The 13808-nt window shown below is 47.5% G+C and overlaps 1 protein-coding gene across 1 annotated transcript in view; it reads right to left on the minus strand.

Annotated features, from left to right (window-relative positions):
• Positions 1–13808, minus strand: part of LOC140407222 (1-phosphatidylinositol 4,5-bisphosphate phosphodiesterase beta-2-like) — a 190485-nt gene that overhangs the window by 81588 nt on the left and 95089 nt on the right. Inside the window, 3 exon segments of the mRNA XM_072494874.1 lie at positions 166–262; positions 5630–5730; positions 8650–8800. Of these exon segments, the coding sequence (XP_072350975.1) occupies positions 166–262; positions 5630–5730; positions 8650–8800 (349 nt within the window).

Below are 13808 nucleotides of genomic sequence, written 5' to 3' on the forward strand. Positions count from 1 at the left end.
TTTCCTGATAGTTGTAACCTCTCAATTCTGATATTGCAATCAATTGTAATCCAGCTATGTGCTGTCCATGCACAGTTCTTCATTAGACAGCAATGCACTTGAGGTTTACCAGGACAAACTGAATTGAGTGCCACAGAGAGTACAGAAACATGGGCAATATCTTACCTTTAGCCGCTTCAAAGGACTCAAACTTAACAGGCTGAATGTAGTTGACTAGACTGGACATCTCTTCATACGCTCTCACTTCCTGACCAGCAGTGCCCTGTTAGGAAAGAACGCATAAAATCAAAGAGCTAAGATGAACTATGAAAGGAAACTAGTAGAAAACATAAACACTGATACCAAAAGCTTCTATAAGTATATAAAGAGGAAGAGAGTAGCTAAAGTAAATGTTGGCCCTTTAGAGGACAATACTGGTGAGGTAATAATGGGGAACACAGAGATGGCAGAGGCACTGAACCAATATTTTGCCTCTGTCTTCACGTAGAAGATAATAAAAAATTTCCAAAAACTACAGTTAATGCAGAGGAACCTGTTGCAATAACCATCAATAGGGAGACAGTATTGAATAAACTAATGGGATTAAAGACAGATGAATCTCTGGGACCGAATGGCCTGCACCCTAGGGTATTAACGGAGGAGGCAGCATAGATAGTAGATGCATTGGTTATGACATTTCGAAATTCATTGGATTCTGGAAGGGTCCGGGTGGATTGGAAACACGCTAATGTGATGCCCCTATTCAAAAAGGGAGAAAGGCAAAAAGTAGGAAACTATAGACCGGTTAGCTTGAACTCTGTGATGGGGAGGTTGTTTGAATCAACCATTAAGGAGGAGATAACTGAACATTTGGAAATACAAGTTGAATCCACCATTGTCAGCATGGTTTTATGAAGGGTGAGTCAGGCTTGACAAATTTGCTTGAGTTCTTTGAGGATGTAACCAGCGATGGATCACTATCATTGAAACTTGCCATTGTCAAGAGTTTGTGTATTTCCAGTGTAATCGTTGGGGTTATATTCCTGGCCAAGCGCAATCCTAATTGACCACCAAAAAAACGACACCAGCAGCAGTTCACACACCACTGAACATAATAGAGGGGGTTTCTGAAGAGGAGCACACTGTGTACCGTTTGGATGAGGTTCAGTTGAGCAAGGTGGCCCCAATTGTAATTGTCCTAAAGGTAAACGGGAGACCTTTGAAAATGAAAGTTGACACCGGTGTCTCGGTGACCGTTGTGGGGGACAGCCCTTCAAGTGTGTTCATGAGGAAGCTTAAACTTTAGATTTGAGCAGCACCACAGCCAAGCTTTCCACTTACATTGGAGAAACCTTGAAAACCCTCGGGACCACCAACACCCCAGTGGCTTCTAAAGAGCAAGAGCCCCCTGGTTATTATGGAAGGGCACAGACCAAGCCTCATGGGAAGGGACTGGTTACAGCAAATCAAGCTTAATTAGCTGGAAAGTTTTAGATTTCCAACGGTGTCGTTTAAGGCGTCCTGCGAAGGCTTCTCGCAGAAAACTAAGCTGCATTAAAAGTGTCCATCTACATCAATCCGAATCTAACACTGTAGCCAGTTAAAATGGCTAACTCCCGATTTAGAATGGCTAACCCCGATTTAAAATGGCGAACGGAAAAGGCTGATGGGAAAATTAGCCAACAGGACTAAAACAAGCAGCTACAGGTAAACTGTGTATTCACCTCTGGGAAGGCCAGACAAGATCGATACCTGTAGCCATCAGCATAACAAAACACCAGCCATCTGAATACTAATGAGCAATCACCGGGAACAATGTGCAACAATTTAGACACACAAAGCCAACCCAGACTCTTCGGCGCCAACAGGAGCCTACACAAAGGGAGGTGAACGATCACCCCAAGAGCGCCCATCGATCAAGGAATCGCTCCAGCATTGGAGAATATCGAACCAAGTGATTGGGACAAAGTCCAATCACTTGGAATCAGGTACAGGGTCCGCCCCGAAAGGCGGGAAGCCCCGGGGACTATAAGAATAGAGCCCAAGTTCAAATTGTCCCCCTGCTTCTCTTCTGGACCGGGTCACTCAGCAACGCGAACCAACCCTTGACAGTGACCGGTCCAGCCATCGCGAAACATCCCGTAAGTCTTACTTCAACACTCGCAACGAGATAGGCGCTCCTAGCTATCAATTTGTACCAGCTTCGAATCCCGCAGGCTCAGAACCCGAACGAAAGGCCATTTGTTTCCCTGACCTGGTGGGCCATTTCCAAGTTAAGTATTGGCCTGTTAGTTGTAGGAAGTAGCTTAAACGTATAATTTATGCATGAGTATTGATTATTGTATACAATAAATGTGCTTTGATTTAAATCTTACTAAGCGGTGTATTGGATTATTGATCATTACTCGGAATTGAACCACGTGGCGGTATCAGAAAGATACCTGCCGACTCGAGCAAAGGTGATAGAACAGAGCAATTAAACTAAGGCTAAAATTAGCGACAACAACACCCAAGTTCTTTAAAGCCAGACCAGTTCCCTATACCCTTCATAAGAAGGTTGAAGCAGAGCTTAAGAGATTCGGAGGACTGGGCATACTCAGATCGGATCAGTTCTCCAAGTGGGCAGCCTCCATTGTCCCTGTCCTCAAGTAGTATTGTGCCATAAGATTCTGTGGGGACTACAAATTAATCATAAATCAGGCTTCCCAGCTGGATAGGTACCCAATCATCCAGATCGAGGGCCTCACCTACTTAGATCTCAGCCATGCATGCCCTCGATTAGAATTGATGAGGAGTCCCAGATGTTTACCACAATAAATTCCCACAAGGGCCATTTGTTATTGTGTCAGCCTGCGCTATTTTCTAGCGGACGATAGAAAACCTCCTTCAAGGTGATAGTCTACCTTGACGACATGTTAGTCACCACCCCTGAAGAGCACGAGCCTGGAGGAGATGTTGAGAAAGATCCAAAATGTGGGGGTCCATCTCAAACACGAAAAATGTACATTTCACGTCTCAGAGTAACGTATTTAGGTTTCCGTGAAAATGCAACAGGGTTACATCCCCTCGATGAGAAGCCCAAAGCGATCCGTGAAGTCCCAGCGCCCAAGAATGTTAGTGAGCTCAAACTCTTCCTTGGTACGGTAAATTATTATGGAGGATCCATTTCGAATTTAGCCACAACATTGAGGCCATTACACCAGTTGCTAAAGAGACATCAACAGTGGCAATGGAGGGAGACTCAAGAAGAAGCATTTCACTTGGTGAAACAAGCTTTGCAACCCTCAAACCTTTTAGTTCACTTCAACCCTTGGAAACTAAGCGTGTTCACGTGTGATGCATCCCCTTACGGTATAGGGACAGTATTATCCCACAAGATGGAGGCTGGTTCTGAGTGCCCCATCGCCTTTGCTTCGAGGCACCGTCAGAAGTGGAGCGGAACTACGCTCAAATCGAGGGTTCAGCAGTTATATATGGTGTGAAGAAATTCCACCAATATATGTGGAACAGACAGCGATTTGATATAGTCACTGACCAGATATAGTCACTGACCATAAGCCGCTACTGGGCCTTTTGAGAGAGGACAAACCAATACCCTCGGCTCGGGTGCAACATTGGACCTTACTGCTGGAGGCCCACAATTATGTTTTCCGCATTGACCTGGCACGCAGATTGCCAATGCAGATTTGTTAAGCTGACTACCCCTGCCGAAAAGCGTACCACCCCCACCAGTGCCCCAAGAGATCGTATTGACTTTGAATGTCTTAGACACCTTGCCATGTCGTCTGGCCACATTTGTAACTGGACCCAAAGGGTCTCCATATTATTGAAAGTAAAGAGGATGATTCAGACTGGGAGGCACAATGATAAATCCAAGCCTTACTTAACTCCCAAGATGAACTGACCTGTGAGGATGGTGTAATCTTGTGGGGCTCACAAGTTGTCGTTCTGCCACCAGTCCGGGGATCTCTCTTACAGGAGCTGCATAGTGCCCACCCAGGGCAAAGAAAAATGAATATGCTGGCACACAGCTATATATGGTGGCTAGGCATTGACAAAGCCATCGATGGGATGGTACAGCAATGTCACCCTTGTCAGATGCAACAGTCCCTACCTCTATGAGTCACACTCCACCCCTGGGAGTGACCAGGTCACCCATGGACCTGGGTCGACGTTGACTACAAGGGCCCTTTCTTGGCAGGATGTTTTTGTTTGGATGGACGCCCGCTCCAAGAAGCTGTCTATTCAAGAGATGGGGACCATGACCTCAGCAGCCATGGTGGACACCTTGCGCCAAATGTTTGCTATTCATGGACTGCCGGAGCCCATTGTGTCAGACAACGACACCCCTTTCACAGGGAACAACTTCCAGACTTTTGTTCGAGCTAACAGCCTCCGCCATTCCAGGTTGGCACTGTACCACCCTGCGTTCAATGGACTGTCCAAGAGGGATGTTCAGACTTGTAAGAATGCCATGAGGAGACAAACTACGACACCAATGGCTCGCCAATGTTTTGTTGTCATACAATTCAACCCCTCAAACCACCATCAGTGCCTCAGGACATGCTTGAATTTGGTGTTTCCTAACTTGGCGGGTAGAGTGAATGCATGGCACTCGCAGAGGAGCAACAGTTTGCTCCAAATGGGGGACCCGGTCTTGGTTCGTAACTTTGCCTCAGGACCGCTATGTTTAGCCGGATGGATTGTGCCCCAGTCGGGGCCTGTGTCAAACGTGGCGAATGTAAATGGAAGGACTGTCAAAAAGCACATTGACCATTTGAGGAACAAGGGAGTAACGACCCCCAATTCAGAGCAAACGGGTCACACTGGCATTGTCGGCACTCCCATGAATGTTCCTGAGCTGCGGGAGCAGAGAACTCCGATGCAACCCAGCCAGCTATACCTTCAGAGGCTGGTGAGACCAGTTCTCTTATCATTGAGGCGGTGCCTCCTGGACTGTCTTTTTTTAAATTTAGAGTACCCAATTTTGTTTTTTCCAATCAAGGGGCAATTTAGCATGGTCAATCCTCCTACCCTGCACATCTTTGGGTTGTGGGAGTGAGACCCACGCAGACACGGGAGAATGTGCAAACTCAACGTGGACAGTGACCCGGGGCCGAGGTCGAATCCAGGTCCTCAGCGTCGTGAGGCAGCAGTGCTAACCACTGCACCACCGTGCCGCCTCTGTCTCCTGGACAGTCACCAGTGACTGACAACTTGACTACTTCGAAGCCTGTGAGTGGCCTATGGAGGTCCGGATCGACTTAAAGGTCCCCAGACCAATTTGATGAGCTCTTTTCCCCCTGATGTTTTTTGCCATGTATATAGAACCTGTACACAGTTATGATGGGAAATGTAATAAGGAGGGGGATATATGGTAGCGAAACTCCTGTTTGCACAGGGCCCTGGGAGTAGGGACCCGGGTTATATGGATCCCGGAGTTGAAGAGCCAAGAGCCATCCTATTGTGTTCTGTGCTTGTATTGTTGTCAACCTTTGCCTTCATTAATAAGCCCCTTGTTACTACTGGAAGCCTCTAGAGTGTTTTCTGAACCATCACAAATCTCAAGCAGTTTCGGAAGAAGGCCCACCACCAGCATCGTAGTTTGACTGAACCCCTAGGTTCAAAGGAAAAAAGTAAGACATCACACCTCATCAGATTCATTTTTCTTCAATTCTTGCTCCTCTTCCTCCTCCTGGTCAACATTTTCAGACTCTTCCTCAACCTCACATTGCTCCTCCACATTTTCACCTGGGACAATCCCAAAGTAAACACACAAAATCATTACCAGGTCTGGACCAGAAATCACGAGACTGCTCTCAAAGACAACAGTTATCACTCCCAATTGTTACAATGAGGAGTATGGAGTATATCAGAGCATGTTACAGTGCAGGGTGTGGAGCATGTCAGTGTTACAGTGAGGGGCGTGGGGTATATCAGTGTTACAATGAGGGGTGTGGGGTATATCAGTGTCACAGTGAAGGGTGTGGAGTATATCAGTGTTACAGTGAAGGGTGTGGAGTATATCAGTGTTACAGTGCAGGGTGTGGAGCATGTCAGTGTGACAGTGAGGGGTGTGGGGTATATCAGTGTCACAGTGAGGCATGTGGGGCATATCAGTGTTACAGTGCAGGGTGTGGAGCATCTCAGTGTGACAGTGAGGCATGTGGGGTATATCAGTGTCACAGTGAAGGGCGTGGGGTATATCAGTGTTACAGTGAGGCATGTGGGGTATATCAGTGTCACAGTGCAGGGTGTGGAGCATGTCAGTGTGACAGTGAGGGATGTGGGGTATATCAGTGTCACAGTGAGGGGCGTGGGGTATATCAGTGTTACAGTGAGGCATGTGGGGTATATCAGTGTTACATGAGGGGCGTGATGTATATCAGTGTTACAGTGAGGCATGTGGGGTATATCAGTGTTACATGAGGGGTGTAGGGTATATCAGTGTTACAGTGAGGGGCGTGATGTATATCAGTGTTACAGTGAGGCATGTGGGATATATCAGTGTTACATGAGGGGCGTGATGTATATCAGTGTTACTGTGAGGCATGTGGGGTATATCAGTGTTACAGTGAGGGGTGTGATGTATATCAGTGTTACAGTGAGGGGTGTGGGGTATATCAGTGTTACAGTGAGGGGCATGGGGTATATCAGTGTTTCAGTGAGGGTTGTTGGGTATATCTGTGTTACAATGAGGGGTGTGGAGTATATCAGTGTTACAGTGCAGGATGTGGTGTATATCAGTGGTACAGTGAGGGGTGTGGTGTGTATCAGTTTTACAGTGAGGGGTGTGGAGTATGTCAGTGTCACAGTGAGGTGTGTGTGGTACATCAGTGTTATAGTGAGGGGTATGGGGTATGTCAGTATTATAGTGAGGAGTGTGGGGTATGTTAGTGGTTTAGTGAGGGGTGTGGGGTATATCAATGTTATAGTGAGGGGTGTGGCGTATGTCAGTATTATAGTGAGGGGTGTGGGGTATGTTAGTGGTTTAGTGAGGGGTGTGGGGTATATCAGTGTTACAGTGAGGGGCGTGGGGTAGATCAGTGTTACAGTGAGGGGCGTGGGGTAGATCAATATTACAATGAGGGGCGTGGGGTATATCAGTGTCACAGTGAAGGGTGTGGGGTATATCAGTGTTATAGTGAGGGCTGTGGCGTATGTCAGTATTATAGTGAGGAGTGTGGGGTACGTTAGTGGTTTAGTGAGGGCTGTGGGGTATATCAGTGTTACAGTGAGGGGCGTCGGGTAGATCAGTGTTACAATGAGGGGCGTGGGGTATATCAGTGTTACAGTGAGGGGCGTGGGGTATATCAGTGTCACAGTGAAGGGTGTGGAGTATATCAGTGTTACAGTGAGGGTTGTGGGGTAGATCAATGTTACAGTGAGGGGCGTGGGGTATATCAGTGTCACAGTGAAGGGTGTGGAGTATATCAGTGTTACAGTGAGGGTTGTGGGGTAGATCAGTGTTACAGTGAGGGGCGTGGGGTATATCAGTGTCACAGTGAAGGGTGTGGAGTATATCAGTGTTACAGTGAGGGGTGTGGGGTATATCAGTGTTACAGTGAGGGGTATGGGGTATATCAGTGTTACAGTGAAGGGTGTGGAGTATATCAGTGTCACAGTGAAGGGTGTGGAGTATATCAGTGTTACAGTGAAGGGCGTGGGGTATATCAGTGTTACAGTGAGGGGTGTGGGGTATATCAGTGTTACAGTGAGGGGTGTGGGGTATATCAGTGTTACAGTGAAGGGTGTGGAGTATATCAGTGTTACAGTGAGGGGCGTGGGGTATAGCAGTGTTACAGTGAAGGGCGTGGGGTATATCAGTGTTACAGTGAAGGGTGTGGAGTATATCAGTGTTACAGTGAAGGGTGTGGGGTATATCAGTGTTACAGTGAGGGGCGTGGGGTAGATCAGTGTTACAATGAGGGGTGTGGGGTATATCAGTGTTACAGTGAAGGGTGTGGAGTATATCAGTGTTACAGTGAAGGGTGTGGAGTATATCAGTGTTACAGTGAAGGGTGTGGAGTATATCAGTGTTACAGTGAGGGGCGTGGGGTATATCAGTGTTACAGTGAAGGGTGTGGAGTATATCAGTGTCACAGTGAAGGGTGTGGAGTATATCAGTGTTACAGTGAGGGGCGTGGGGTAGATCAGTGTTACAATGAGGGGTGTGGGGTATATCAGTGTTACAGTGAAGGGTGTGGAGTATATCAGTGTTACAGTGAAGGGTGTGGAGTATATCAGTGTTACAGTGAGGGGCGTGGGGTATATCTGTGTTACAGTGAGGGGCGTGGGGTATATCAGTGTTACAATGAGGGGTGTGGGGTATATCAGTGTCACAGTGAAGGGTGTGGAGTATATCAGTGTTACAGTGAGGGGCGTGGGGTATATCTGTGTTACAGTGAGGGGCATGGGGTATATCAGTGTTACAATGAGGGGTGTGGGGTATATCAGTGTCACAGTGAAGGGTGTGGGGTATATCAGTGTTACAGTGAAGGGTGTGGAATATATCAGTGTTACAGTGAGGGCTGTGGCTTATTATTTCAGTGTTACAATGGTTTGGGGTTTATCAGTGTTGCAGTGAGGTTTGTAGGCATAGCTGTGTTATGCTGAAGGATGTGAAGCATATTGTTGCCCTGTCACACACAGTGAAAGAGGGAGCAGTACCTGTCTGAATTGATTCTGTCTGATCCTGCACGATGCTCTTCCTCCTCTGCCCCACTTGGCTGTTTTGATTGGTCACCCGATTCTTCTTGTTCTTGATGAGGATTTTGCCCATCAGCTCCTGGGGACTTGGAATAGGGGCACCAGGCTTCAGCTGTCGCAGAAGGGACAAATAATTTGAGACATGCCCCTGACAATGCTGACCAATCTTTGTGACCAAAATGGCAGCACGGCCTAACTGCTTTATTGTGCAGCCTACAACACAGAGTGCCCCCACCCCGACCAATCCCCAGCCCCGGCCGGCTCTGTGAAATACGAGGGATGGCAAGCCCTCCATAAGCTCACCCAATCCCCAACCCAGTCCCTCTAATATGGTGGACAGCCCACTTGCCATTTTACAATAAATAGTTAACAGGCTATTGAGCTTGTTACCAAAGCAACTGATCCATATTTCACTCTGCCCACGCCATAAAATACTTGGCATGGATGTGCTGGAATGAGGAGTGTGCTTTTGAAGAAAAAAAAATTTGTAATGACAGAAAGGTGCAGAGAACACAGCATTCATGAGATGCCCTTTGTGACTGGGGGCACTCCTCACATACGGGCAGCATGGTAGCATAGTGGTTAGCACTATGGCTTCACAGCGGCAGGGTCCCAGGTTCAATTCCCGCTTGGGTCACTGTCTGTGCGGAGTCTGCACGTTCTCCCCGTGTCTGTGCGGGTTTTCTCCGGGTGCTCCGGTTTCCTCCCACAGTCCAAAGATGTGCAGGTTAGGTGGATTGGCCATGATAAATTGTCCTTAGGTTAGATGAGGTTGCTGGGTTACGGGGATAGGTTTAGCACAGTGGGCTATAGGGGCTGGTTTAGCTAAATAGCTGGCTTGCAATGCAGAACAATGCCAGCAGCGGGGGTTCAATTCCCGTACCAGCCTCCCCGAAAAGGCGCCGGAATGTGGCGACTATGAGCTTTTCACAGTAACTTAATGGAAGCCTACTTGTGGCAATAAGCGATTATTATTATTATTATAGGGTGGAGGTGTGGGCTTAAGTAGGGTGCTCTTTCCAAGAGCCGGTGCAGACTCATTGGGCTGAATGGTCTTCTGCACTGTAAATTCTATGATTCTATGAAGATATGACTGCGTTTTGTGCCTCCTTGCCCCAACTCTAGGCAGCCTGATCCTTCCCACCCAAAAATTGCTGATGTATCCTGGCTCCAGCGTCAATCATGTCTCCTTTGTGGAGATGCTGACAGTCTCAGCAGTGCCCACTACTCAGTTCTGGCCTGTCTGGGACTGCTTGAGCAATCCGTCCTGCAGCTCCCGATGGTCCTTCCACTGAGGGGCGGTTGGCCCACTCTCCGCCTGTACAGCCCATCGTCTGCGTGTTGTCGCTATGGGGGTGGGTTTTTCTGGGTCCGTTAGCTGCCAGGTGATTCTTGCAACGGGGGAGGGGCAAGTGATATGCCCTCACCCCGTGAAATTCTGCCCAGAGGCACAGAGAATGATAGAAGGTTTAAAAACATCACAAATAGCCACTTCCATATATTGGGAAACAAATGCACAAAGAAACTCCCAAGACCCAAATTTTGCTCTATCTGTCCTGAAAGGCTGTGATAGAATACAGGTGAAGGAGTTAGAAGTTAGGAGTTGTCAACATAAACCCTCATCATTTGGTGATGTTGGGAGTGTAAAGGGCTAATTCGCTTTATAAAGTAATATTATCAAGTGTGAGCTTTTGCCTGTTAATTGAGTTCCAGTGTTCAGGTCAGTCAGCGACAATTAACGGTTGTCCAAGGCAGAGACAGTCTTTCGACTCTGGGCGGGATTCTCCGGACCCGCCTGAGGTCAATGGACTTCTCCATTGTCCGCGACTCGCCCGTGGCATTTTTGCGGCGGATGGGGCGGGAGAATCCAACCCTCTATCTTTTCCTAACTCCAGCCTTGAAAAGGCACCTGACTGAGAGTACGCTTCTAACCGGCAGAATGTTGGAATGCACAAGCAAAGGCATCAGGACCCCCATCTATCAGTGTAAGAGGGCGAGGGAGGAAATCAGAAATCCGCAGCCCATCCCAGTGCTGAATGCTCTGGTGTTGGTGATCCAGCCTAACCAAACCTGTGCTGTACCCAGCAGGAAGATCTCTGATAGGTAATTGTTTCCCTGAGTAGTGCAAGGCTGTGATCAAAACAGTGGAGGTGGATAACTGTCTCATCAGCCTGGAACAGGAGAAAGCCTTTGACGATTTCCAGGTTTGATTCCCAGCTTGGGTCACTGTCTGTGCGGAGTCTGTACATTCTCCCCGTGTCTGCGTGGGTTTCCTCCGGGTGCTCCATTTCCTCACACAGTCCAAAGATGTGCAGGTAGGTGGATTGGCCATGCTAAATTACCCTTAGTGTCCAATAAGGTTAGGGAGGTTTACTGGGTTACAGGTGTGGGCTTAAGTGGGGGGCTATTCCAAGGGCTGGTGCAGACTTGATGGGCCGAATGGCCTCCTTCTGCACTGTAAATTCTGAAAATTCTAAGAGGGATGTCAATCACAAGTTAAAGCCTCCCTTCACATGGACATGTTCTGCTTGGATCCACTGTTGGTGCGTAGGCCAATGAGCATCTACGACGAGTTTGAACCGGCCTCTGGTGCCAAGGTAAATTGTGGCAAGAGAGAGGCCGTGTTCTTTGAGAACTGGGCCAACTGATCCTTTGTCCTCCTTCACCATCACGTTAATCTACCTGACAGTACTGGGGATATGTTTTGGAGGGGCTGGGTCATGTGCCAAAAATTGGAAGGAGTGATTAGCTATGGTGAAACAAAAAACTGGGCACATGGGAGCAATGCCCATTCTCCATTGCAGGCAAAAACATGGTCATCAGGTTCAAGGTACTCGCAGTGTTGCTGTACATGCACATGTCTCACTCCTGCACTGTGGTGGTCACCTGAGCCATCTTCCGCTTTGTCTGAAGTTTGGAAATGGGCCATGTTTACAGGGACGCAATGTGCAAATATGCCGATAATGTGGGGAAAAAATATCCAACATTGCCCTCATCCTTGTGTCCAGCTGCATGAAGTTGTGTGTGGTCTATCAGTACGTAAACACCAAGTATCGCTACATACAATTCCTCCCCTCAGTGTCATAAAGGATGGGTCTCGCCATGTTGCCGCAGAATGCACCAAGCAGTTGGAACTTGCTGTACCACCTATCCCTCATGGAAAGGTTTCTGCAGAAAACATCTTTGACCACAAGTCCATCAGGTAGTGGTCCACATGAAGGCTCCATGGGAAAAGGAGTTGCTGGATCCTGTCGCTCAGGAGGCTGCCAAAGTCATTTGGCAAAATGTCTCATCACCAGAACTAGCAACCAGACAAGACATAGCTTGGCTGGTGGTGAGAAAGACCCTCCCCATCAGTTCCTTCCTACATGTTCAGGTTACAGAGGGACATAGATAAGCTGCAGAGCTGGGCTGAGAGGTGGCAAATGGAGTTTAATGTAGAGAAGTGTGAGGTGATTCACTTTGGAAGGAATAACAGGAATGCGGAATATTTGGCTAATGGTAAAGTTCTTGGAAGTGTGCATGAGCAGAGGGATCTAGGTGTCCATGTACATAGATCCCTGAAAGTTGCCACCCAGGTTGATAGGGTTGTGAAGAAGGCCTATGGAGTGTTGGCCTTTATTGGTAGAGGGATTGAGTTCCGGAGTCAGGAAGTCATGTTGCAGCTGTACAAAACTCTGGTACGGCCGCATTTGGAGTATTGCGTACAGTTCTGGTCACCGCATTATAGGAAGGACGTGGAGGCTTTGGAGCGGGTGCAGAGGAGATTTACCAGGATGTTGCCTGGTATGGAGGGAAAATCTTATGAGGAAAGGCTGATGGACTTGAGGTTGTTTTCGTTAGAGAGAAGAAGGTTAAGAGGAGACTTAATAGAGGCATACAAAATGATCAGGGGGTTAGATAGGGTGGACAGTGAGAGCCTTCTCCCGCGGATGGAAATGGCTAGCATGAGGGGACATAGCCTTAAACTGAGGGGTAATAGATATAGGACAGAGGTCAGAGGTAAGTTCTTTACGCAAAGAGTGGTGAGGCCGTGGAATGCCCTACCTGCAACAGTAGTGAACTCGCCAACATTGAGGGCATTTAAACGTTTATTGGATAAGCATATGGATGATAATGGCATAGTGTAGGTTAGATGGCTTTTGTTTTTTGACTTCCCATGTCGGTGCAACATTGTGGGCCGAAGGGCCTGTACTGCGCTGTATCGTTCTATGTTCTATGTTCAGAGTCTTGTATCACCCTTCCAGCACAGCATGTGGCCAGAACCAGTATGTACAGTCTTATCCAACTTCAACATATGGCACATCCATGACCTCGAATTATACTGTTGATGGTACCTCTTCAACGTCAACATCTTATCAGCTACAAGATGCCATCCGACAGCACCATCACAAACATCGAAAAAAGGAAGGGACTCTAAATCAGACAGAGAAGTGATTTGACCACTTCTTGGTGCCTGTGGCACAGGGACGTTGATGGCGTTCATAACCAAGAGAAACATTTGACCATGATGATTGATGGTTTTTGGACACACACAAATGATTTGGACTTATTGTTTAATCAGTGTTCCCATGACTTGTATATACCTTACCTTATCTACCTGTTCTTTGTTCAATTTTCTCAAAGTGTGCAAAAAATATGGAACATATAAAAAAGGGGGGATGTGGTGATATGCATCAATGTAAATGCATGTAGGCTAGCTAGACACTAGAGGGGGCACCAGAAACATCACACACACACACTAAACCAATAGATCAGTTAGATAGGACAAGACCAATGGACATTCACGATACACAAGGAGGTGACACGACCACAGGGGGGCATTACACCAACCCATATATAAAGGACACCACACACATGATCTGCCTCTTTCCAGTGGAGACAGTCAGTGAGTACAGACACAGGGTTGATTCAATATTAGACCCACCACGTGGATTGCAGCAGCTGGTTAGTCAGTCTGGGTAGCTGTAGTAGGATTAGCAGCAGTGTCGAACCCAAGTAATAGAAGTGTAAATAGTTTAATAAACGTGTTGACGTTATCTCCACATCTGAACCTTCCTTTGTCAAGTGCACCACAAGGAAGCTGCTTATGGTACACCTACAACATAACAAATCAAACT

This window comes from Scyliorhinus torazame, chromosome 2 (genome assembly GCF_047496885.1).
Source record: "Scyliorhinus torazame isolate Kashiwa2021f chromosome 2, sScyTor2.1, whole genome shotgun sequence".
Classification (NCBI taxonomy): Eukaryota; Metazoa; Chordata; class Chondrichthyes; order Carcharhiniformes; family Scyliorhinidae; genus Scyliorhinus; species Scyliorhinus torazame.